At 39.8% G+C, this 26,158-nt stretch overlaps 1 protein-coding gene across 2 annotated transcripts in view; it reads right to left on the bottom strand.

The window, feature by feature from the left end:
* Window positions 1-26,158, bottom strand: part of fam124b (family with sequence similarity 124B) — a 54,101-nt gene that overhangs the window by 25,346 nt on the left and 2,597 nt on the right. For both annotated transcript variants that reach the window (XM_043702080.2, XM_087993678.1), the window contains exon 2: window positions 20,543-20,571. In XM_043702080.2, the coding sequence (XP_043558015.2) occupies window positions 20,543-20,571 (29 nt within the window). The remainder of the gene's footprint in view (window positions 1-20,542; window positions 20,572-26,158) is intronic.

The raw sequence follows: 26,158 nt of genomic DNA, 5'->3' as shown, positions 1-26,158 counted from the left end.
GTTAATATACAGTATTCATCCAGATGCTTTTTAGATGTTGTAATTATACCAGCCTCCACTGCTTCCTGTGGTAGTTCATTCCATACACGCACTACCCTCTTCCCAGAACGTTACCTAAGTTTCTTGATTAATAGTCGGGATAATATCATTAAGTCATACACCATAGATCAAAACCATCCATTAACTCTTTTCTACACAAATACTATGGATTCCGTCAAATCAACATTGAAGATTTGTATCCTTGATTTCTTGGGGGAAACAAAACTTAACCATGGTGCATGATCTGCAAAGACCAGAACATCTAAAACAGATTCTTCTACTAATAAAGAGAGGATATGACCACGTTCCAGTGTTGAAAGTGCAGTGCGATGACGTGGGTAGAGTATATGTCCATGTATTTTGGACATAATGCACAGTCTCAACATCCCCTTTTCTAAGCCCTGGGTCATGTCAGTTTTATTATGTGCTCCATCTAAGAGTTATGGCCAGAAGATACGAACAGATATCATTAATGTTTTAAAAGCTGTACTTTCTTATTAATTTTAAAGCAAACTTTATTAGACTAAAACATGCCTACCACATGATGCAAATTGGAAATCTTGCAAAAACTGTAGCCAATCACCACTTATTAGAACAGATCTCAAATATCATTGCCCTGGAATGTCCCACCTTTGCATTGCAGAACTTGAGTCTACAAACAGTTTAAGACCAGAAGACAGGATGTCTCCCCCAGTCACTTTTGAGCAAAGGTGAACTATTGAAACTCACTGTATCTGAAGTGGCAGTGATGGCTCATCATTATTCTCATAAAAAATGTACAATGGTCTTGGCCAGAGAGATAAAAGCCAATCATTGCATAAAAACTAAGTTGAAAGTGAGTCATATTGAAATCCTGTCACAGGACCCAAACTCCTGACATGGTTCAAATCTAAGTTTTCTTCACATTTTAGTGAAGTCCAGTAAGAAGATGATTGCTGATAACACCAAGCCTGTCAGCTAAGAATCTAATGGGTGACACTATAGCTAGACTCCAGGCTTAATTAAGACTGCATCTATTCTGAATTTCTTTCAAAATCTAGTTCTGAAAGAAATACTACATTTGCTGAAAAAGTGGACAAAGTCAGTACACCATCGCCTTGCTGCACTGTCTTGAATCTCAAAGTGAGTCCACCAAGTTCAGCCAACTGCATTGCCCTCAATCCAAGCTCCTCTGAAAAGGAACCATCACTGAATACTGACTCGGGTAAAAATCCTGTGAATTAATCCCAAATCAATGATTTTTAAATTATTTGCGATTGTAACTTTTTCCTTTCTCCCTTGTATATATGTAGACTTGTGTGTGTTGTGACAATCAGTCCCTGGGTTTGAATGCATGAATAAACCGTGTCTTCTATTTTAACTCTAAGGAGTTTTTTTGCAGGTAATTTTTAAACTAGATTTCACAAACTGAAAGATTTGAGGGAAACAACAGCTTGCGTCAAAGAAAGTACAAAATATTTAAAACAAATACTTCTGTTTATGGACAGAACATAGAACATAGAACAATACAGCACAGAACAGGCCCTTCGGCCCACGATGTCGTGCCGAACATTTGTCCTAGCTTAAGCACCTATCCATGTACCTATCCAATTGCCGCTTAAAGGTCACCAATGATTCTGACTCTGCCACTCCCACAGGCAGCGCATTCCATGCCCCCACCACATTCTGGGTAAAGAACCTACCCCTGACATCCCCCCATACCTTCCACCCTTCACCTTAAATTTATGTCCCTTTGTAACACTCTGTTGTACCCAGGGAAAAAGTCTCTGAGAAGAGGAGAAAAATAAAATTATTAAATTCACCTCTCCCTCTTGTCCAAAAAACAACTGGAAAAGGGGTATTACAAAAACACATGTAAACAAAAGATCCCTACTTCATTAAATTACAGCCTGATATTTATTTCATGTTAATTGGATGATGTTGAAATGAATTACATTCCACTTCTGCATGCTTTGTTTGGATACAACAAACCACTTAATATTGCTAGTATTTTAAAAATAAAAATCAGGAAAACAGAGATGTATACCACCTGTTATTACATCTTAAGCATGTGCTTTCTGAATGTATTTGCAATATGACAAGTATGCAAAAGCAATTCCGATATTCATTGGAGTAACAGAAATAAAGCTTAATAAAAATTCTATGACTCCCAGGTGGCTTATAATAAAAAGGGCAATGAAAAGCAGTACAGAGGACACAAAGTATGTTTAGTCTTCATTAAGATATTAAGCCCTCTTGGTGGCAGTAAAAGATCTCAGGGCACTATCCACAGAAAAGAAATGCTAATCTACCCTGGCCTGCATCTATCATTCAACCAACATCTAAAACAGAAGGGTCCAAAACTGAAACGTCAGCTCTCCTACTCCTCTGAGGCGGTCTCACCTGCTGTGCTTTTTCCAGCTTCACACTTTATCAACTCTGGCCCAAACATCTTCAGCACCATACTTGACTCCTCGGACACCAAAACAGTCTGTGTCCAAGTGCAGCAAGACTCAGAAACATCCAGACTTGGATAAGGGACCAGTAACATCCATATCATATAAATGCCAGGCAATGATCATCTCCAACAAGAGAGATTCCAATATTGCCCTCACTGAATGCCCAAAAACAATATCTCTGGGATTACCGTTGATCAGCCCTATAAATAGGATGGCTACAAGAGCAGATCTGAAGTTGGAAATGCTGAGTCAAGTGACTCCCTTCCTGACTCCTTAATTCCCATCCACAATCTACAAAGCACAAGTCAATAATGCAATGAAATACTCTCCACTACACTCAAGAAGCTTTATATTATCCAGGGAAAACCAGCTCACCTTATTGTCACCCTACAATATACTAATACCATTTGGGAAACTGGATTTTTAAAGTAGAGGTAAAACAGATATTTCAGTTCTGGAAAGGTAATTTTCTTTTTACAAAAAGAGGATCATACAGACAGCCAGTCATTTAGAACAAAACAGAAATTGCTAGAAAATCTCAGCAGCTCTGGCAGGGTCTGTGGAGTGAAATCAGTGTTAACATTTCAGATCCAGTGACTGTTCAGAATCTAAAGAGGTTCTGAAGAGGGTTCGCTGGACTTGAAATGTTATCCTGACTTCTCACCACAGATGCTTCCAGATGTCCTTAGATTTTCCAACAATTTGATTTTGTTTCTGATTACCAGCATCCACAGTTATTTTGGTTTTTAATCATTAAGAAGAGTTTCTAGCCCACAGAACCAAAAAGGAATTCAAACCCTCTCAACTCGAAAGACATCTGTCAGCCATTAAAACTGACAACTAAAAGGATAGGACTGATATCACTGTGGGATTGAGGATCTGTACAGGACTTTGCAGAGAATAAGTCTGAATCTTTCTTTTTGCTGATTATACTGCTAAGGTATTTTTAAACTTACATGGGTTTGTGTTTTTTTTTTCAAATGTATAATAAATGTTAGTTACTTTGGTCTTGTGTCATGGCCAGACAAAAAGAAAAATCTCTATAAAATGTAATTACATTCTGTTTATTGAAACAGATGACCTTGCTGACTCATAAAATGGCCAAGGCTAATTACATGACTGTACTTCTGGAAGATTGTACTTTCGGAATGTCCTGCTTCATAATCATTCCAGCTAAAGCTGACAAAAAGGACTTAAAGACTTGCTGTCTGTCTCCAACCAGCTTTGGACAAAGGAAATTATCAAGCCCCATTATGCCAAAACTGAGTACCAATGCTTTGATAGTTACCTTTTCACCTCGCAATGGAAACTCTGATGAGGTAGGTAAAGTTACACTTATTTTAATTATCATAAAATTAGCACATTGAGATGAGCCCACAGTACATGAAACACCTGTCCTTTCTAGAAAAATGAAACCTCAACTTGTCAAATTATTTAAAGATACAGTTCTGGGTGATCTGTGTTTACTGTGCAGAAGGATATGGAAGATATATACCACCGGGAAAGAAATAGTAACATCTTGAAAAATGCCCAAATTACAGAGGTAGTGGTGCTGGACGTCTTAAAAGCATAAAAGTCGATAAATTCCCAGGACCCGATCAGGTGTACCCTAGAACTCTGTAGGAAGCCATGGAAGTGATTGCTGGGCCCCTTACTGAGATATTTGTATCATCCATAGTCACAGTCGAGATGTCGGAAAACATGATGCCACTATTTAAGAAAGATGGTAAGGAAAAGCCAGAGAACTATACATAGGTGAGCCTGACATTGGTGGTGGGTAATTTGTTGAGGGGAACCTTCAGGGACAGGATTTACATGTATTTGGAAAGGCAAGGACTAATTATGGATCGTCAACATGGCTTTGTGCATGGGAAATCATGTCTCACAAACTTGATTGAGTTTCTTGATGAAGTAACAAAGAGGATTGATGAGGGCAGAGCAGTGAGTGTGATCTATATGGACTTCAGTAAGGCATTTGACAAGTTTCCTCATGGTAGACTTGTTAACAAGGTTAGTTCTCATGGAATACAGAGAGAACCAGCCAGCTGAATACAGAACTGGCTCAAGAAGACAGAGGGTGGTGGTGGAGGGTTGTTTTTCAGACTGAAGGCCTGTGACCAGTGGAGTGCCACAAGGATCGGTGCTGGGTCCACTGCTTTTCATCATTTATATAAATGATTTGGATGTGATCATAGGAGATATAGTTAGTAAGTTTGCAGACGATACCAAAATTGGAGATTTAGTGAGGAGCAAAGAAGGTTAATGCAGATTACAACAGGATCTTGATTAGATGATCCAATGGACTGAGGAGTGGCAGATGGAGTTTAATTTAGATAAATGTGAGGTACTGCATTTTGGGAAAGCAAATCTTAGCAGGACTTATACACTTAATGGTAAGGTCCTGGGGAACGTTGCTGAACAAAGAGACCTTGGAGTGCAGATTTGTAGCTCCTTGCAAGTGGAGCCATAGATAGATAGAATAGTGAAGGTGGTGTTTGGTATGCTTTCCTTCATTGGTCAGTGCATTGAGTATAGGAGTTGGGAGATCATGTTGCTGCTGTACAGGACTATGGCTAGGCCACTGTTGGAATACCGCGTTATATTCTGGTCTCCCTCCTATAGAAATGATGTTGTGAAACTTGAATGGGTTCAGAAAAGATTTACAAGGATATTGCCAAGGTTAGCGAGCTTGAGCTTTGGGAGAGGCTGTACAGACTGAGGACATTTTCCCTGGAGCGTCGGAGGCTGAGGGGTGACCTTAGAGTGGTTTACAAAATCATGAGAGGCATAGATAGGGTAAATTTTCCCTGGGGTTTGGGAGAGTCCAGAACTAGAGGGCATAGTTTTAAGGTAAGAGGGGAAAAATTTAAAAAGGGACCCAAGGGTGGTGAGTGTATGGAATGAGCTGCCAGAGGAAGTGGTGGAGGCTGGTACAATTACAACACTTAAAAGGCATCTGGATAGATACATGAATAGGAAGGGTTTAGAGGGATATGGGCCAAGTGCTGTCAAGTGGGACTCGAATTATTTAGCATATCGGGTCAGCTCAGACAAGTTGGACCAAAGGGTCTGTTTCCTTGCTGTATATCTCTATGACTCTATGAGTCTAGGTTAGTTGCTGTTTGACCTTAAGGCTGAATTAGTCTCTCATGAACCTGCCACCTCTGTTTCGAAACTGCCAGCTGGCAAGAAGCCAATACATTACCTTCGAGGAGGTAAACTACTGGGCTCTGCTTTACCATCAAGAAAAGAATTATTGAACACTAACTTGGAAACTGTAACTCACTGAACTGATTTTTAATAACTCTGGATTTACCAATATTTGTAATTTATAATCCCCTCTCCTGTCTTCTTTAATTTCCAAAGAGAGAGGCAGAGATTGTGGGTGGTCTATGTACGCGCATACATACACACATGATGTAGCAAAGTAATCACCTCGTGTTCTGATCCTTTCAAATAAACTCTTTGACTTAATCTCAATTTTCTTTCAGCATGGGTTTATTTCAAAACTGTGAACCTGGAAACCACAGTTTGGGAAACACCCTCCAGACTATCTCAGAGAGAGGGGAGTTACAAGAGCAAGGTGTACATCAAACAATATCTCACTGTCTCAGGTTTAAGAGGCAGAAGACAATCTAATTTAAATTCACCCCCATCCCCGTTTTGCCTGTGAATGAATTGGATGCTCATGTCCAGGACTGATCCACTTGTATGAGTCAAAGCAAAAAAAAAAAAGAGTTGAACAAAAGGTACAAACATTTGACCATGGTCCAAAATTTTAAAATGAGCCTAAACTGGATTAAAAGAAATGGACAGGAGTCACAGCAAACCCTTTCTGATCTAACATACAATAATGGCAAATTGTGATGCAATGGTGATTCTAGAAAAAGGAAATCTGACTAGTAAAACACCAACACGAGCATGGACCAGTTACAATCACTATTTAAGGAGCAGTAGTTAAAATTACCCAGAAGGTACCAACAGGACTGAGATACTCCACGTCAAAAAAAGGAACACTTAGACAGGGGGTTAGAACCAGAAAATCCCAACACCCAATTAGAGCAGGAAAAGCTGAATATCCTGCTAGAGATAGAGAAAGAGGGAGAGAGGGTGGAGGGAGACAGGGTAGAGGGGAAGGGAGAGAGAGGGAGTGAAGGAGAGAGAGGGAGCATGGGAGACAGTGGGAGGGGGGGAGAAGAGAGCAAGAGAGAGCGAGAGAGAGAGCAAGAGAGACCAACTGCTAAACAATAGGGAAAACTCCACATCACGCTCCCTCTCCAAACCCTCTTCCCTCCATACCCTCCCAGTTACAATTTCCTTAGCCTAGAACTGGGCCACAAGGCCATTGCAAAACTACACTTCTTTCTAAATTGAATGATTGTGATTTGGAATCCTTTCCTTAGCAGCTTTGACACACCGCTGAGACAGCTACAACAGCCACAAGAAATGGTGACTCACAAGATTCAGGGTCAGGAAACTGGGAAGGTTCAGGAGGTTTATTTCATGCTGAGCCCTATACATCGCCTGGTTAGGAAGAGACCAAATCTGCCATTCTCAGTGTGGGTGAGCTGGCCCCTGAGGTCTATTGCCAGCAATTCAGGAACACTTGAAAGGGACATGGGTAGAGCCTTCTGGAGATCAAAAGGTGAAAGCAAAATGCTTTCGACCAGTGCGTCTGCTCTGTAAAAATACAAATGATGAATTAGGCAGGGGGCTGTAGTTGAATCAACAGGAATCCCTACTGCAGAGCCCTGACCCCCTCAGCAGAGATTTCCCATGTTTGGCCAGCCCGGGCAAACTGCCAGAAAGTGCTGGAGTTTTTCCCTTGCAGGAACGGTGTCCCCATATCTCTCCACTCCCCGCCCCTCCCCTCTGCAGAAAGCAAGTAAGTCTATTGCCTAACTGGGACTAAACAATTTGTCATGTCAGGGAGGATTCAAATCCTTGCCCCCACTATGGATTTAATTTCTGATCTAGTAACCATAGGGATTATCCGAGAGCTCCCAGTAGCATAGACAGATTTCCTCCTCGAGGATGCCTTGGCCAGTGTTCGCGTTGTAGTAACTCCCAAAAGCAGACGCTGAACAGACATCCCAAGAGAGACGGTGCAACCATAGGGATTTAGCAATTTACCCTTGTAGGATGGTCAGATTGGCCAAAAACTTCTTTCTATAGTTAGATGGGGGCCCCCAAGGAGATTTTCAAATAGTTCTACACTGACGAGGAAATGGTCTTACCCAGATTTGACAGTCACAGGATAGATGCAGTTGTAAATTAAATTCAATGCCATTTCCCCCTTTGTCCATGACAGGCACCTCATGTGAATGTGTTCAATAACTAACACAGTATCCAAACTACAAAAACTAATCATAAGATCCAGCAAGCCAGGGTTTAACCCTGGGGTCTGGCCTGTCCAGCATTATCGTCAGCTGGGATCACTTAAACCCCATCTAACACCTTTATCATTCACTCCCTTCACCATCCACAAGATGCCCAGCAAGAGCTCACTATAGGCTTCTTACAAAAACTCATCCAACCTCATGGCCTCCATTACCTAGAAGGAGATGTGCAACTGATGCATGGGAACACAGCCACCTGAAAATTCCCCTCCAAGACTTGTGGCATCCTTACTTGGAATTATATTGCTGCTCTTCACGATCAATATATTAAAATTCTGCAACTATCTTCCTAACAGCATTGTGGGTGTAACTAGGTTTATGGACTGCAGAGGTTCAGGACAGCAGCTCACCATCACCTCCTCCAGAGTAAATGGGGATGAGCAGTAAATGCTCACTTGCCAGCAATGCACACGTCTTGAGAATCTAAACAAAATCTCTACTGTTTGAGGAAGTCTGCTTTCCTAAAATATAATGGCAACTAAATTTCAAAAATAATTTATTAACTGTAAAGTATCTGGCCATTATAAGCTCATGTCAGTTGCTAAATAACTGCAAATTTTTATTGTCAGAATGTGATGCACTATCTCCTTTTTAAATGCTGAGCCTATATAAACGTTATGCAATCAAAACAAATTAAGATCAAAGCCATTTATTAAACAACATTTGTGTTGGAGCACCTCACGAAGTGACCTTCGAGTATCTACAAATTATTGTTTGCAGTTCAAAGTCTTACTGATGGGATGGTGTCAGTTATTATAGGAAAAAAGTTAAATTATATTTTCATAAGCATCAGCAACATGCTCTTGCTGGTTGTGTGCATGATCTGTGATAATCCAGTGGATTCAGTAATTACAAATGGCTGTGCTTTTTACCAAATAATTCATTTTGCACGTTAAGCTTCTAATGACTATCATTTTTACATTACAAAAGTGAGACAGAAATTGACTTATTTTAAAAGTAAAACTTCTGCAACTGTAACATTTTGGGACAAATGCATATTGTACAAAGTAGACATCAAAGAACATTCATATCATGATTTAATTTCATTTATGCCTCATAAGTTGACAGTTTTTCCTCTGATCTCAATACTAATTAAATGAAGTTTTTAGCATTTATATTGTCAGATGGTGTAGCCAAAATTATAACTAGATGCAGGATGGAAGAGATTATACATTCACCATCTGTGAGGGTCTGTGTGTGTCAGCTTTGAAACTATACACATTGGTTCAAAGCCACAGAAAGCATGCATGATTTTTGACGATTATTTCTGGGATTCCTGCCAGTATCTTTTTAAAAAATAAAGATCCAATGCTCCTACAGTACAATATGTTCATCTAACCTCTGTAGGTGGCTTCATGTAAATCACAATTCTCTTTTATGATAAAAGCACAATTAATTGTATTATCATGTTAGCCAGTCATTCTGAATTCATCTTTTAATTCAGTCTTAGTCAAACCCTAAGGCTAATAGTGGTTGTTTCCATTTTCCAAAATGGCTTTTAGTGGTTGTGCTAAACTGAAGGGGTGGGGAATAAAGTCAGCTACGAAAAAGGAATTGAATTACTGGCATCCTAGCAGCCAAGGCGCAGTGTCCAGAATGTCCCCCAGGGGAAAGCTCAAACTTCTCAGGAATGTGAGAGCCAGCAAGATGAACGAACAGAACAAATTTGCTGGGTGTTTTCTAGGATTACACTCATCTGTGGAAAGGCAAATAATGAACACTGTTGGAGATAAGATCCCAGAGTCACAACATTCAGATATGCACCATTCAATTTTGCAGAACCCTGGGTTCCAGAGTAAGCAGGCACACTACTGGTATTAGCCATAACAGATGCCAGGTTTAACGAGAGTAGTAGCTTCTCTTCCTCCTGGAAGTCCCTTACAGGGATGAGTTGCTTCCACACTTAAACTAATGCTCAGGTAATGACTGAAGTGTCCAATGTACATTTTGCAATCTCTGTCACAGGAAGGACAGAAACTGGCTGCGGAAATGAGGTGGTGGTGGTGGGGGGTTGCCCAGTTTAGCACACACTCCTTCCGCTTACGATCAGTGATGAGACTCAGATGTATCAATCCTTCCCACATGATTACCCTCCATTTTGGGTGGTCTTGGTCCGGGTGTCAATGGTTGACCACCTACTGCATGAGCCTCATATCAGGCGTGTGGATAATGTGGCCTGCCCAGCAGAGCTGATCAAACATTGTTAGTGTTTTGATGCTGAGGGTGTTGGCTTGAGTGAGAGCACTTTTGTTATTGTGCCTATCCTGCCAATGGATTGTGGGATTTTAGTATAACCACTCCAGGCTTTTGACTGTACACAGCCCATGTATCTAAGCCAAATAGAGGACAAATATCACTGCTGCTCTGTAGACCACGAGCTTGGTACCAGGTTTGAAGTGCTGGTCTTCAAACCCGCAGAGCACAATGGAGTGATGTTGAACCCTGGCAATATCTGCCCTGTTGATAGGAAGGTTCCAAGGCCTAGAACTACACAGTGAGTGCTGAATACTGTAGAGTGGGTGGATTTTGACAGCAATCTGCATGCAAAACCTGATTAGATGGCAGCACTGTTATAATGGAGTTCAATGGTCCAGCCAACACTTTCTCCTCACCTTACACAGCCAAATATGTGTCAGCATCAGGATGGAGGCACTCACTATTGCTATTTAAGAGGATCATCAATTACTTACAGTTTAGTTGCTGACTGATTTCTAGTGGCTTTTGCTCCAAAATGTCTAAGTGTTTGGTGAATCCACAGAGTTGTCCAAAATTACTGAAGACTACAGGGAGTCACGAGGAACAGACTGAAGGACTTGGCCTTGACTTTAAGGAATCTGCACAAGCCATTTACTTGCAGGCATGGGAACATCGTTTCTTTCCCTTGTCTCCACAACATGGCAAGGAGAAAGATCAGTAGAAACAATTCTACCATCACAACCTCAACAAAGAAGCATGTCGCAAATATTGCAGCTTCACAAAGAAATTCCTCACAGAAATCTACCAAATGTACTGAAGCCAGAGACTTCAGTGCAGACTCTGAGCAAAGCAAAAGATCTTCTTGCCAATGATTATGAAAACCTTTAAGTTTTATGCACCTGACTCATTCCAGGCTAAAGCAGATGTCTCTGCAGCATCTACCAGTTCACCTTGCAGTTACACAAGACATCCAACAGTGTTTCTGTATTCTGAAACAGCTCAAAACAATTTCTGCTCTTTTGTTTGAGAGATGGGTGCAGAGTGAGAAGGCAAGGATTGTAGGTTTCCCATGGAGCAGGGTGGCATTTAATGCATGCACGTTACTTTGCACATGATTGTCTGTGATGTGATCATAAAGAATTATTTTCCTCTAATATCTGATTGATATGCAATCCTACAGAGAAAATTATGGTTGATTGTTGTGATGACTGAATAGTCTGAGGTTAGTAGGATATGACATTGAAGACATATTTCCAGATCGTGGCCAATCATGTCAGGTCACTCAACTTGTTGTGAACACAGATCCTCACAGCTAGAATCCATTGAAAGCTATGGTTAACTGGTTCCACTGCCTTTGCACCATGTCTGCAGATGTCTTCCTTTGGATGGATGATAATTCTCTTGCACGCCATCTCCTGTACCAAGACCTCCAGCAGAGTATTAGGAAGTGTCGCAGCCTACTCTTTACAACACTAGGCAACTCTTAATTTTCAACTTCCTTTTACACAAATTCTCAATATATGCTCCAGCCAAATTTTACTTCCCCTGTAAGTGGTATGGAGTGATTTTGAGTAAGAATAGGCTAGTTTAAACTCCTGTAAGCCCCTTACAATTTTAGCTGATATTCAGGTGTACAGCCACTCAACAGCAAGCTTAGCACTGGTTGTATTTAACCATTCAAAATGAGTGGGCAGGACAAGGTTTGCATAATAGCTACACAGGAAGCAATGGTCATATCACATCGCAATTATCAGACCCATTTTGGCATCTTGCAACTGATAGCTTTTAAATCAAGGAAGCAGCATTTTAATATTATGAACATTGCAGATGTTAACAATACCAAGTCCTTTGTTATTTCATTCCCTTTTGTAAAAGAACAGAGCTCCCTGTGCCCAAAGAGTCATCTGCTTTGATCTACTGCTATATCGCTCCAAGAGACATACTAATGTACATCTCTTTTATGATTCTAGGATTATATTTTATCTTTCTCCCTACAGAAGTTTATTTAGGTCTTATCTACAATGGAAACTGAAACTTCCCCTAAGGAGTTCATGAGTGGTATACTGCACATAGCCCTCAACAGGCTGATGGTAATACCATATTTTTTGGTTTACACCCCATCCCCACAGTTGTTTTTTTTACAAGCGATAACAGCTGCTAAGATTCTTTTACATAATTAAAAAGTGACAAATCCACAAATTACAATTTTTTAAAAAGGCATCTGGAGGTGTACATGAATAGGAAGGGTTAAGCAGGATATGGGCCAAGTGCTGGCAAATAGGACTAGATTAGGTTAGGATATATAGTCGGCATGGACAAGTTGGACCAACAGATCTGTTTCTGTGCTATGACCTTGACAGGGGATCCATTCACACCTAGCTCATGCAAAAAAAGCTACACAACATATCAATTTCCATTAAAAGTGATCATTAGAAAATTTTGTAAGGTAAATTATTACATTATCATGTTCTGTATAGTGGTTTGCAACATTAGGTATTGTTCAAAATTATTGTTTTGAACAATAATTAGCATCCCATTTCTGGCATGCAATAACCTCTCTGTAGTTGTGCATATTGCTTGCAGATCAACCAGTTCTGAGCTCCTGCTTGTCAGTAGAGAGAAACACATTGTCCAAGTTTTTCATCTTACACTCATCAGGACAAACACAAGAATGCCACATGTCCAACGATCACAACAGTTTATACTATGGGAGAAAAGCTGGTTGGCTGCTTTGGCAACTGTTCTGATTTTTCAACAATCGCTCTAACTTTCTTAGTGAGCTTGACATGCATGTCAGTTTGCTCAGGCCAGCACTGACCAGAGACGTCCTCAGTGTCAAGACCCTTCATGTAATCATTTTTTCAATATTCTGAAGTCTGGCAAACATTTTTCTTCAAATTGGCACCAAAATCCATAACCATTGTTCAAACTCTTTAGCTTTTGTTAAACACTGTACAGCGTACTACAGATTTGTGAGGAATCAAACAAATCCTGTAAGAATATCATTCCATTGGTCAGCAAAATATATCCTAGATTTCAACTAATTTACTGAGATGAGTTTGAAGCGTTCTACTGCATTACATGGTGAAGCTACAATACAATTGAGTGGTCTGCAGGAAGCATCAGGAATATGATTTAGGAGAGTTCCACTTGCATTAGCATTCAGATTTAGATGGAACTATGGCTTCAAGCCTGTGGAAGAAACAAAGCTCAGAAATAGAAATTGTGAATCCATTTCTTTCCCCATACATGAAGACACTTCAAACAAATGTTGCTTGGTTTGATGATGGAACCAATGCAAGATTTACAATAGAGATCTAAATGTATTAGGGTATCAATATTGTTCTGATCGAGTTTGCCAAGATAAAGTTTATCATCAGCTGGAGATGGTATGCTTTGAATCTCTTTGAGAATTAGTAATGGTTAGATTTTGCACTACTGGGATGCTTTGTATCCACAAAGTGAAATTCATCCATTGCAATTTTGTATAATCAACTTATTAGAAACAATCCACTTTCTAAAAGAAGGGCGTTTTTTTTCTTAATTGACAATTAAATATATACAGAGGAACCTGGATTACCCAGCGTTCGATTACCCCAATTTTGGATTATTTGAACAAGATCGCAAGGTCTTGATGCTTGGCTAAACTGTGTTATCCGGAATTTGATTAACCTATCGAAATACTCCGCACCCATATCCTTCAGATAATCGAAGTTCCTCTGTATTAGAACACAATGCTGCCATGCGATTTTGTAATTGGTTTACATGCAAAGAAGAATGGTTTTGAGAGGCAAGTTGGTTCCCAAAGTTGGCAAACCTTTCTATTTCCACACTGGAATGAATTCACTGAAAATGAAACAACTGCACATGAATTTGTGTGACTCTCATTTTATTCTCAACCATCCTGAACAAATCAACTGTAGGAACAGCTCTGCCCTACTAGTGGGAAAGGAGCTATCTTTTTCATAAGTATCCGTTAAACACTCAAGATTATTCTATTCTCAAGTTTAACTTAGTATACAAATGATGGCATAATTAACAATATATATATAAAAAACAACATAAATGAGTAAATAATATAATTAGTTAAAGAAAACTCATTAACATGATAAGACTACAGTATGTGCGAGCTTATGGATATTCTTGTGATCCTAGACAGGCCTGACTGTAGCAAGCGTTTTGAATTTTGAGTAGTTTTGGCTCAGAGTTCATGGTCTGAAGGCTGAACTGCTGATACTGCAACACATCAGGGAAGTGAAACTTTACCTGGATTTCTTTTTGGATCAGGAGGCGGTCACAACCCTTAGAACAGGGTCTTCTGATTTGGTCGGTGGCAAAGGATAGGAGTGCAACAATGTTGACTTCTGCAATTGTCAAAAGGTCTGACAGATACTCAGCTTGTTTAGATGAGTGCGGGGGACGGGGTGAGGGAGAATGAGCAAACTGACTATGCAAGCATGGTACTAGGAGCCATTGAAGTGGGGGAGCAACAAGGAATTTTGCAGTAAAATGAGATGGTATAGTAAGAGGGATTGACACAATCCACAGCAGGACATCTGCTCAGAACTGGAGAGGAAATTGCAGCAAGAGGGCCAGGATCCATTTATCATGGTCCATGTAAATACCATTGGCACGTAAGAGGTTCTGCAAAGAGATTATGAGCTGTTAGGTTCTGCATTTTCATTTAGAGCCTCAAAAGTTATAATTGCTGGATTACTACCTGACCTGCATGCAAATTGACATCGAATATATAAAGTTTGGGAGCTGACTACATGGCTGAAAGGCTGGTATGAGTACAAAGAGTTCTGGTTCATGGGGCACTGGCAGTCGTATGAAGCCAAGTGGGCAGGATACCACTGGGATAGTCTACACCTGAACTGCACTGGGATCAGTATTCTTGTAACTGCATAATTAGGAAAGTGGAGAGAGCTTGAAATTAAAAAATGGAAGAAAGGGATCAAATTTAGAAAGCTGTCGTCCATAAAGGGTAGGGCCAATGTAAGAAAGAAAACTAATAATATGGGTATTTAGGGTCAGAGAATGGCTGGAAGTGTTAGAGAGAGAAAAGATGGTAAGAGTACACCAACAATATATTAGAAAAACTAACAACACAAAAATTTTGTCTCTGAGTTTGTGTATTCATTACAAAGTAAATGAAGTGCTGGCACTCACTGAAGTAAACGATTAGGATCTGATAGCCATTTCAGAGAAGTGACTGCAGAATAACAGTTGGATAATGAATATTGAGAGGTTTATGATGTTCAAGAAGAAATGGAAGGTGGAGTAGCAGCACTATTAGTCAGAATGGCATGGGTGCAATAATTAGAGGGGACTTTAGTTCAGGAGGTCAAGATACAGAATCAGTTGGGGTTGACATAAGAACAACAGGAGAAATGAGTCATTAGTGGGAATGGTTTACAGGCCCCTAACAGCAACCACAATGAGGTATGGGTTACTTCAATCGAGATATAAACTGAAAAAAGTCTGATTGGAGAAGTTACCAGAGGAGAAAGTAGGGACGGCAGATGTTGGAGATCAGAGTCGAGAGTGTGGTGCTGGAAAATCGCAGCAGATCAGGCAGCATCTGAGCAGAAGGAGAATCGACCTTTCGGGCATAAGCCCTGATGATGGGCTAACACCTGAAATGTCGATTTTCCTGCTCCTCAGATGCTGCCTGACCTGCTGTGCTTTTCCAGCATCTCACAGACGTCAGTAGAGGAGGTATTCATGTGAAGCTTTCAAAGTAGTTTCTTAGAGCAGCGAATTCTGGAACTAAGCAGACAGCAGGTTACATTACACTTGAACTTGTGTTATGTGACAGGATTAATTCAAGACCTCAAAGTAAAGGCACCATTTGTACAATGAGAACACAATACGAGAGAATTTTATATTCAGTTTGAAAGGGAGGAGACTGGATCAAAGATTCATATGTTAAACCGAAATAAGGACAACTATGTGGGCATTACAGCTGAACTAGCTGAACTGAACTGACATACTAGGCTGGGTGATAGACCAATAGAAACACAGTAACAGATATGTAAGGGGACATTTCAGAATATTCAGAGTAAGTATATTACTACCACAAAGAAAGAGGACCCACTATCCATTGTCAACTAAAGACTTTAGGGAAATGATTAAACTCAGGGAAAAACTCATAACTGCACAAAGATGAGCAGCAGGTCAGATGACTGCTTGGAATATAAAGAGCAGCAGAGAATGGGTAAAAGGTTAATAAGGGTGAAGAAATCAGAGTACAAGAGAAAGGTAGCTATAAATGTAAAAACGGGTAGCAATTTGTAATATAGCTAATGAAAAAAGTTCAATTCAAGTGAATGACAGTCCTCCAGAGAGTGAGATTAGAGAGATAATTGGCGATAATAAGGAAACAGTAGAAGAAACAGTTTTCTTCTGTCTTCACATTAATAGCTGTAAAATCAGGAGGTAGAAAGGCAAGGTGAACTTACCAAAACTGCAGTCACCAAGGAAATTACATTAAGCAAACTAATGGAGCTGCTAACTGATAAGTCTTTGGGTCCAGATGGACTTCAGCCAATGGTCCTCATAGAGGTGGTACTGAGTTGTAGATGAACTGGAACAAATTTTCCAAAATTCCATAGGTTCAGGAAAGGTTTCATCAAATTTGCAAATAGCAGATATAAGCCCTTTAACCATGAAGGGGGAAAGACAGAAAACAGGATATTGCAAAATAGCAGTCATCTTGTTTGACATCTATCATGGGGACAGTGTTAGAATCGATCATTACAGAAGTTATAGCAACACACTTAGAAAAACTGAGACAGCAGAGTTTCATTAAAAGGAAATCATGCTTAACCAATTTACAAAAAAAGTGACAATGCAGGACTGAGGTATGAAGACAGGTGAATCATTAGGACCTGACCTGCATTCAAATTGACATTGGATCATTAGGAGTTTAGAAGCGTAAGGGGAGGGAGGATGAACTTGAGTCTTCATAGATACCTGTAAAATTCTAACTGGATGCGACAGAATAAATACAGGAAGGATGGGTGATCCAAAAATTAGTGTGGTTGTAAATAATGAGGATAGTCTTAGATTATAGGAGGATATAGACAGGCTGGTCAGTGACAAATGAAATGCAATCCAGGTAAGTGTGAGTTGCTGTACTTACGCAGGACAATTAAGGCAAGGGAATACACAATGAAGGGTAAGACCCTTGAAAGTGCAAAGATCAGACAGACCTTGGTGTGGCTGTCCACCTGTCCCTTGAGATAGCAGGACAAGTAGAAAAATTGGTTAAGGCAGCATATGGGATACTTGCCTTTATTAGCCAAGGCTTCGCGTTCAAGAGTAGAGAGATTAAGCTGAAACAGTACAGAGGAGAAAGTGAGGACTGCAGATGCTGGAGATCAGAGTTGAGAGTGTGGTGCTGGAAAAGCACAGCAGGTCAGGCAGCATCCAAGGAGCAGGAGAATCGACGTCTTGGGCATAAGCCCTTCATCAGGGATGGTACAGAGTTGGGCTACAGCTGGAGTATTGTGTGCAGTTCTGGAATTTACATTATTGGAAGGATGTGATTCACTGGTGGGCATGCAAAGGAGATTTAGTTGTCGAGAGAGATTAGATAGATTGCTGTCATTTTCCTTGGAGCAGAGGAGACTAAGGGGGTCATGATTGAAATGAATAAAATTAAATGGACTACAGTTAAGGTAGACAGAAATGAACATTTCTCCTTAGCAGAGAGATCGATAACCAGGAGTATAGTTATAAGGTTAGGAGTAGGAGATTTGGAGGGGGATGTGAGGAAAAATGTTTTCATCTCGAGAGTGGTGGGAATCTGGAACTATTTCCCCAAAGGAATGGTAGAGGCAGAAATCCTGATAACATTGAGGTATTTAGCTGGGCACTTGCAATGCCAAAGAATAGAAGGCTATGGGCCAAGTGCTGGAAAATGGGATGAGAATAGTTAATTGCTTGTTTTTCGTCAGCATGGACTTGATGGGCTAAAGGGACCTTTTCTGTGCTGTAGTCCCCAATGGCCAGGAAATCCAGAACCACGGTCACAGTCTAAGAAAACGGGATAGGACATTTAAGACTGAGATGAGGAGAAATATCTTCACCCAGAGTGTGGTAAGCCTGTGGAATTCTCGGCCACTGAAAGCAGTTGAGGCCAAAACATTGAATGTTTTCAAGAAGGAGTCCGATATAGCGTTTGGGGTGAAATATTTCAAAATGGGAAAAAGTGCAAAACGTGTACGGAGTTGGATGATCCGCCGTAATCATACTGAATGGTGGAGCAGGCTCGAAGGGCCAAATGACCTACTCCTCCTATTTTCTATGTTTCTTGAATAACATGTGTTATGGATAAAGTGGAGTCTGGAGGCATACTGTACTTGCATTCCCATAAGGGATATGATTAGGTACCACATCAAAGGCTATTGCAGAAATGAAAGCTCATGGTGGGGGGGGGGGGGGGGGGGGGGGGGGGCATGTTAGCATGAATAGAAGATTGGCTGGCTAGCAGCAAACAGTGTTTGCATAAATGGGTCATTATCTGATTGGCAGGATGCCATGGATGGAGTCCCATAACGGCCTCTCCTTTGGTCTCAACGTTTTATAATTTATATCAATGATTTAGATGAGGGAAGCAAAGGTAGCTAAATTCACAGAGAACCACCAAGATCGGTGAGATTGTATGTTGTGAAGAAGACGTAAGGAGTTTACGGATTACATAAATGGAGTGAATGAGGGGGCAAATATCTGGCAACTAAAGTACAATGTGAGAATGTGAAGTTGTTCACTTTGGCAGAAAGAATGAAAATACAAGTAATACATACATGGAGAATTACTGAAGAAATTTGAGGTGCAGAGAGATTTAGGTGTTTCCAGTGAATGAGTCACAAAACGTGAGCCGGCAGATATGACATGCAAGCAAGAAGGTTAGTTGGATGTTATCCTTCATTATGAAAGGAATTGAACACATATCTTCAGTTATACAGGACACTGGGGCATCCAAAACTGCGTGCGCATTTTGGTCTCCTTTTTAAGGAAATATGATAATACATTGGAGGAAATTAGGAGGAGGAGGAGATGTAATTAGATTGTACCCAAAATTAGCGGCTTGTATTATGAGAAAAGGTTGGGCAGACTGTGTTTTGTTTTTGTCCCTTCTCTGGTGTTTAGAAGAGTGAGGGGTGACTTCATTGAAGTGTATAAGGTCCTGAATAGTCTTGACAAGATGCATTATTTTTCCTTTTCTGGGTGGGTCCAGAACTACAGGGGCAGGCTTTTAAAATGAGGGATCAAACGTTGCAAATAGAGATATGTGTTGTGCAACTTTGGAACTTTAAGCCTCACAAGTTGGTGGAAGTAGGGGTCTTTGAATAAGACAGAGGTGGATAGATTATTTTTTTTGGCAGCGAATCAATGCGGGGGGGTAAGACGGAAATGTGGAATTCAAAGTGCAAACATATCCATCAAGATCTTATTGAATGGTGCAGCAGGCTCAAGGGACCAAACACTCTTCCTCCGCTCCAATATCCTGTGTTCATAATCAGTTTGGGACCTGAATTAAAATAAATCAATAAGATGCCAACTGCCACCAGCAGCCATTATATACTTTTGCTGACAATTTCACTTCTTCGTTGGAGAGAATTAGCAAAGCCCTACGTTGACAAGTATTTTACTGTTCACAATAGCAATCATAAGTCTTGAAGCAATTAATGTATATTTGAACACACCAGCAAGACAAAACAAATTTTAAGCCAACTGACAATTGGTGCGCTGAAATGTCACAATATTTCCAGTATAAATATCACACTAATCCTTTTCTCGTTTATTCACAGGATGAGGGTGTCACTGGCTAGGCCAGCATTTCTTGCCCATTCCTAATTGCGCAGAAGGCAGTTAAGAGTCAACCACATTGCGGTTGGTCTGGGGTCACATGTAGGCCAGATCACGTAAGGATGGCAGTTTCCTTCCTGAAAGTACATTAGTGAACCAGGTGTGTTTTTCCGACAATTGACAATGGCTTCATGTTCACCACTGGACTCTTAATTCCAGATTTTATTTTTAATATATTTAATTCAGATTCCACCATCTGCTGCGGCAGGATTTGAACCCAGTTCCCCTGGACATTCCCCCAGTCCAGCAATAATATCATTGGCCTCCCCCTATCTAATCTGAAATCAGTTTGTAATACTCTCAGTTTACAATTTTTAAAACGTTGATTTTAAGTTTGAGAAGATGCATTAATGTTACTAAAATTTAAGAGAAATAAACAGCAGGAAAGGTAGTTTTCAAGTGCACAAATATGCATCTTTTCACACACTACATTATGCACAATGACAAATTTATACTTCACTGTTTATGATAGTACATAATATTTCCCCTCCCTTACTTTTAACAGAGTGTGTGCCTTCTTTCCCCATTAACTTTAGCAAGGATCCAAGAAAGTGTTGAGATGCAATGGTCACAAATGTAATTCGTACTTACTACTTGAAGACATCCTGCTGGAATCAGACCTGTAATAAAATGACAATAATGCAAAATTAAATATGATGTATTGCACAATAAAGAAAAAGATTCTACAAAAAATGCGCTATCAATTGGGGGAAAGCAACAAATCTTTAACTTATTTAGTGTACCAAGTTTCAAAATTTTTGCCACATGCATAGCTGAGGTCTGAAATCTTTCATTCCTTACATTCAGTGGCTTGTGGGAAACTCAGAAATATAAAGCAAGTTCCAGAATAATTTCATATATATGTCATTGCCTATTATACAGCCAAGTGCAGTGACGTTTTTTTGAAAACTGTTGCTGCTGTTACCAATTGCAGCTATGCCTGCCAGGAGTTCTGATGCCACAATCATCCAGCTTGTGCCATCCTCACAAATCTATTATGTCTCAGAGTTGTTGCAATGAGATGTGCATCACCCAGCTACACCTAAAATGACTCATACTTTCTGCTGCTCTCGGGAACAGACCTTTACAGATTTTTGGCTCCAACCAGAAGGCCAAAACCCTGACATTTTCTTTTCTGAACATACACTTTTGCTCTTGAAATTTCAACTGTGTTTTCACTTGTCTTATGATTGATACATGGAATTTTTAATTTGAAGCAGTGCCTCTACTATTATTGCGGGATATAGAAGTTAACAAAGAACTGTTGAATTTGCCATTTTTCAATTGAAATGTTGAATGCCACATCTTTCTCTTGATGATGGATTTACATGGTTTGATCCTTTTTTCCAGAAAAATTAAAAACGAAGTATAGTACATCAAAATCAGAAAATAAAACTAGCAGTTAACACGAGGCAAAGTTTGGCATAGCTAGAATTATTTTTAGAAGTGTCAGATGAGTAAATGACATTGTGATTTACTTCAATAGTGCCAGTTTTTGTATTGCAGTATGTGAATCTACAACTTGGAAATCCGTGAATTGAAACATTTGTGAAAGAAAACAAGTGATGGATTTATGTACTTAGTATTTTAATAAAAATAACTTTCCCAATTAAATATAGAAACTAATAAGCCACTAATAGTTATCTTTCACATACAACTTTAAGTTAATTATGGTTATAACAGCTTTGCGTGATTGGTCATGTAAATACTATTAAGAATGACAATCCTGTTTCTACTATACGAGTGGTCTGAAAATTCAAGATACTTGTAATGTTGCAGCTGGATGAATGAAAAATTGCTCTAATTGTAAATATCTGATTTGTAACCTCATCATTTCTAAGTTTCAATAAGCTTCAACAAATGATATTTTGATGCTGTATCAAATAAATCCTATTTAACGCAAAACCTACACACTCTACTTAGTCTAAACATTTTCAATATTAACTAGAACACACTGAATGAAAGAAAACAAAGAAAAAGTATTATATTTATATTGTATCTATCAAACATAAGTAGTTCCAAAGCACTTTACAGAAAACAACTTTTGCTATACAGTTATTGTTGTTGTGAAAGCAGAGTTAGGTGATAAATAGCCAGTTGACTTGCGTACTGACGTGACAGGGTGTAATAATCACTAAGACATAGGGAAAATGGACTTGATCTTTGTCTAATAGTATAACTGAATCTTTTACATCCAGCTGAGTAAGCAGAGCAAGCTACTGAATTTCTCATCTAAAAAGACAGCACCAGAGATACAGCACTCCCTCACTGGTCAAATTTCTAGAGTGGGGCTTCATCTTAAACTTGAATCAAGAGACACCATTGTTATCATTGACCTTTGGCTGATCTCCAAAAATGATAATTCACAATCATTTCCACTCAAGAATTTATAACAGCTGGTCATTTTTTGGCATCCTGTCTTCCACTGAAGATGATGGACATTCAGCAACTCCAGTGGCAATGGGATAGTTTCTTATGACATACTTTTACTGATGACTGGAGAATCCAATTCACAAGGAAGGCATGTACTGCCACAACTGTAACAGGCGGTTAACCGGCTGTCACTGTGGATTTTGTTGGTAGCAAGCTTTGTAACTACTGATCATCACAATGTTGCCATTTCTCTCTGTTGTTGGTTAAAGCATCCCATGTGTGAAAATTAATGTTAACAGCCTTCAATTCATGCTTGGAAGCATCTTTGAGAAAAGATTTGGTTGCTCTATTGGTGTTTTGGCTTTGACTGGCTTGTCACATTGAAGATTCTTGGGGATGTGTCTATCTTCCATTCTGTCAGTGTGACAGAGCCAGCAAAGTCACCCTTGCTTAACAAGTGCTATCATACGCAAGAAATTTGCCTTTCAGAGGACTGTCACACTTGTGATCATGACTTCCCATGAAATGTAGGAACTCATTCCACAGACAGTGAAAATAAGAATGGTTGAGTTTCCTTTCTTGTTAGGTAGAAGTTATCTGAGCTTCATAGTCACACGCCAAGGTGTTGAGAACACAGGGCTCAAAGACCTTTGCTTGAAGAGTCATCTCATTGGTTTTCCATGCATATTTCACAAGTCGGGTTTTGCATCACGTCAGATAGTCTGTAAACAATTATGGACCCAAGGTAGCAGAACTTGCTAGCCTCTTCCAGTAGCGTGTTTAGTGACATTGAGAATAGAGATATGACACCGTGAACTTTTATTGGATATGATGTTTACAGTCAGGGAGAGACAATCCATTAGTCTTTGTACCCAAGTTCTTATGTGGATAACTAACATGATATAATCAGTGTTCTGGAGTTTATTGATCAAGACATATTGGATTTTTGTCTTCATTTTCATCTGCCCAGGTTATAGCACTAACTGTTTGAACTTATCTGCTGGTACATTCCTGATAGCACAATAAGAGAAAGGTAAATTGGCATAGTCTTAACAGACCAAAGGGCTGCTCTCTCATTAGAGAGAGATGACTAGTGTTATTTAACCCAAGGGTCACCACACCTCAGACGAGGGAGAGGTCCTTTATTTTATCCTCATTCAATGAGGAAATTTATCACTCACTTTTGGCGTCACTCTGCACCATAAACTTGCTGTCCAGCCAACTGAGCCATAATAAGACATTGTGACAAGCATGAGTAAGTGCTCATGGAGCAAGAGTCAATAGTATTTTAAAATATCTGTTTGCATCGCAATGCAAATGGAAAGGCACAGTGGGACTTTATACAGGAAGACAGGAGATGGCCTGCCAGGGCAATGAGCTAAAACTACACCAGTAAAAGACACTGCAAAACTCTTTGCAATGATTGAAACATCTTTACACGTTTTGGTAAACATCTAGACCTTTAGTTTCATTTTACCGCCCCATAACTTTGTTACTTTCTGTATTTACTGATGTATTTGCAGGAAGGTAGTGTTAAATGGAAAACAGGGGAACAGATTCATTATTATTTTCTGTCTTAGATGTTCCTTGAAAAAAAAACATGGTTTTCTCACTTAGCAAGATAAACCAGAACAAGGAATCCCTCAATTTTTTAATCAACAATTTTACAGTAGCATTTTAAGTCTGTCTTCTCTAACCCTGTGTCAAACCATCACTGTATCTATAGATCCGCTTTTAAATGCTCTTTTTGAACAAAAGGACATTTAAAACTGTTCCCCACCACCGAAAAGGAACAAGAAATCTAGCAATATTTAAACATCTTACACAAGGTCTAAGCTGAACATTACATTTATTTCTCCATATCCTTCTGAAGGGATTGAATTAAAGTCATGAAACACAGTAAACAAAATACCAATTTTAATTGTTAACTTTATTTCTGAATCAAATTAATTCCTTATATTCTTAAAAAAAAGTCAAAAGATTGTAGTAATACTAAATAGTAATACCATCATGATCCTCCATATAATATGTTTCTAAAGAATTATACAAGGGAGACTCTCAAGTATTTTTCTTTCAAAGGATTATGATTTGATAAAAATGCTTCACAGGAATTGCCAACTGAAGCTCAGCTGATCAGGAAATTTAAGATGAAATTAAATTTAAAAACATTTAAATGATTACTAGGAACGATTAAGTACTTAATTCAATCCCTTCAGAAGGATATGGAGAAATAAATGTAATGTTCAGCTTAGACCTTGTGTAAGATGTTTAAATATTGCTAGATTTCTTGTCATTGGAGTTGAAAGCTTCATTGGGGAACCAGCATTAACAGAGGTAACACAGGCTGAAAGCCAGCTCCAGTACCATGTTTAAGAAACACTTCACCTGGAGTTCTCTGCCTGAGGAAGTTCGAGCCCACAGTGACATCAATTCAGGTGGTGGAAGGGGGCAGGTCCTGAATCTACCACAGCTAAACACAATACTGCGTTAGCGATTTTTGAGAAGATTAGTAGCTTAGGTTGATGATATGTATGTAACCCAGCTCGCTAAGCTTGAAAACATTTGTTTTCAGATGTTTCGTCACCATAATAGGTAACATCATCAGTGAGAGTCTCTGGTGAAGTGCTGGTGGTATGTCCTGCCTCTCTATTTATAGGTCTTGGTTTCTTAAGGTGGGTGATGTCATTTCCGGTTCTATTTTTCAAGGCAAGGTAGATGGGATGTAAGTCGATGTGTTTATCGATGGAGTTCTGATCAGAATGCCATCTCTCTCAGAATTCTCGTGTGTGTCTTTGTTTCGCCTGTCCGAGGATATGTGTGTTGGCCCAGTCAAAGTGGTATCCTGCTTTGTCTATATGTATAGAAACTAGTGATAGTGGGTCATAGTAGACCCAAGACTGTGTTGGATAGAAAGGAGCGCAGCTTGTTCAAGTCTCTGTATTACTGCTTCCGCTATGAGCTCTGATGTTGGTGATCCCATGGGTGTCCTGTTGACTTGTTTGTAGGTTTTGTTACTGAATGTGAAGTGGGTGGTGAGGCACGGGTCCATTAGCTTTGCTGATGAGGTTGGTGCTGTCTGGTGTTTGTGGTCCTGGTTTCCCTCGTATTCCATCTGGTGAAGTGCTGGTGGCATGTCCCGCCTCTCTATTTATAAGTCTTGATTTCTTAAGATGGGTGATGTAATTTCCAGTTCTTGTTGTCAAGGGAAGGTAGATCGGGTCTAAATCGATGTGTTTATTGATGGAGTTCTGTTTAGAATGCCATGCCTCTAAGAATTCTTGTGCTTGGCTTTGTTTCACCTGTCCTAGGATGTGTGTTGTCTGTATGTATAGAAACTAGAGCTAGTGGGTCATGTCTCTTGGTGGCCATTTGGTGTTCATGAATCCTGGTGGCAAGTTTCCTGCTAGTTTGCCCAATGTAGCATTTTTTACAGTTCTTACATGGCTTCTTGTAAATGTCATTCATTTTGCTGGTGGTATTTAATGGATGCTTTAGGTTCATTAGTCGCTGTGTCTTGATAGGTTTGTCGGCTACCATGATGCCAAGGGGTCTGAGTGGTCTGGATGTAAGGTAACATGGCTGTAGTTTTTGGTTATGTTGTGTCACGACACTCCAACCCAGAAATCCTGAACACCAATGACACCAAAATAGAAGAGGATGAAATAATGGTCTCCTTTGATGTCACAGTACTTTTCACATCAACTAACATTGACCTGGCCAAAGAAACACTGGCATCAATACGAGGGAAACCAGGACCACAAACACCAGACAGCACCAACCTCATCAGCAAAGCTAATGGACCTGTGCCTCACCACCCACTTCACATTCAATAAC

Source organism: Chiloscyllium plagiosum, unplaced genomic scaffold, assembly GCF_037043375.1.
Source record: "Chiloscyllium plagiosum isolate Xiang-an unplaced genomic scaffold, Cpla_swu_hap1 HiC_scaffold_13, whole genome shotgun sequence".
Classification (NCBI taxonomy): Eukaryota; Metazoa; Chordata; class Chondrichthyes; order Orectolobiformes; family Hemiscylliidae; genus Chiloscyllium; species Chiloscyllium plagiosum.
The sequence above is the reverse complement of the archived record's forward strand: the minus strand, read 5'-3'. Positions and strand labels throughout refer to the sequence as shown.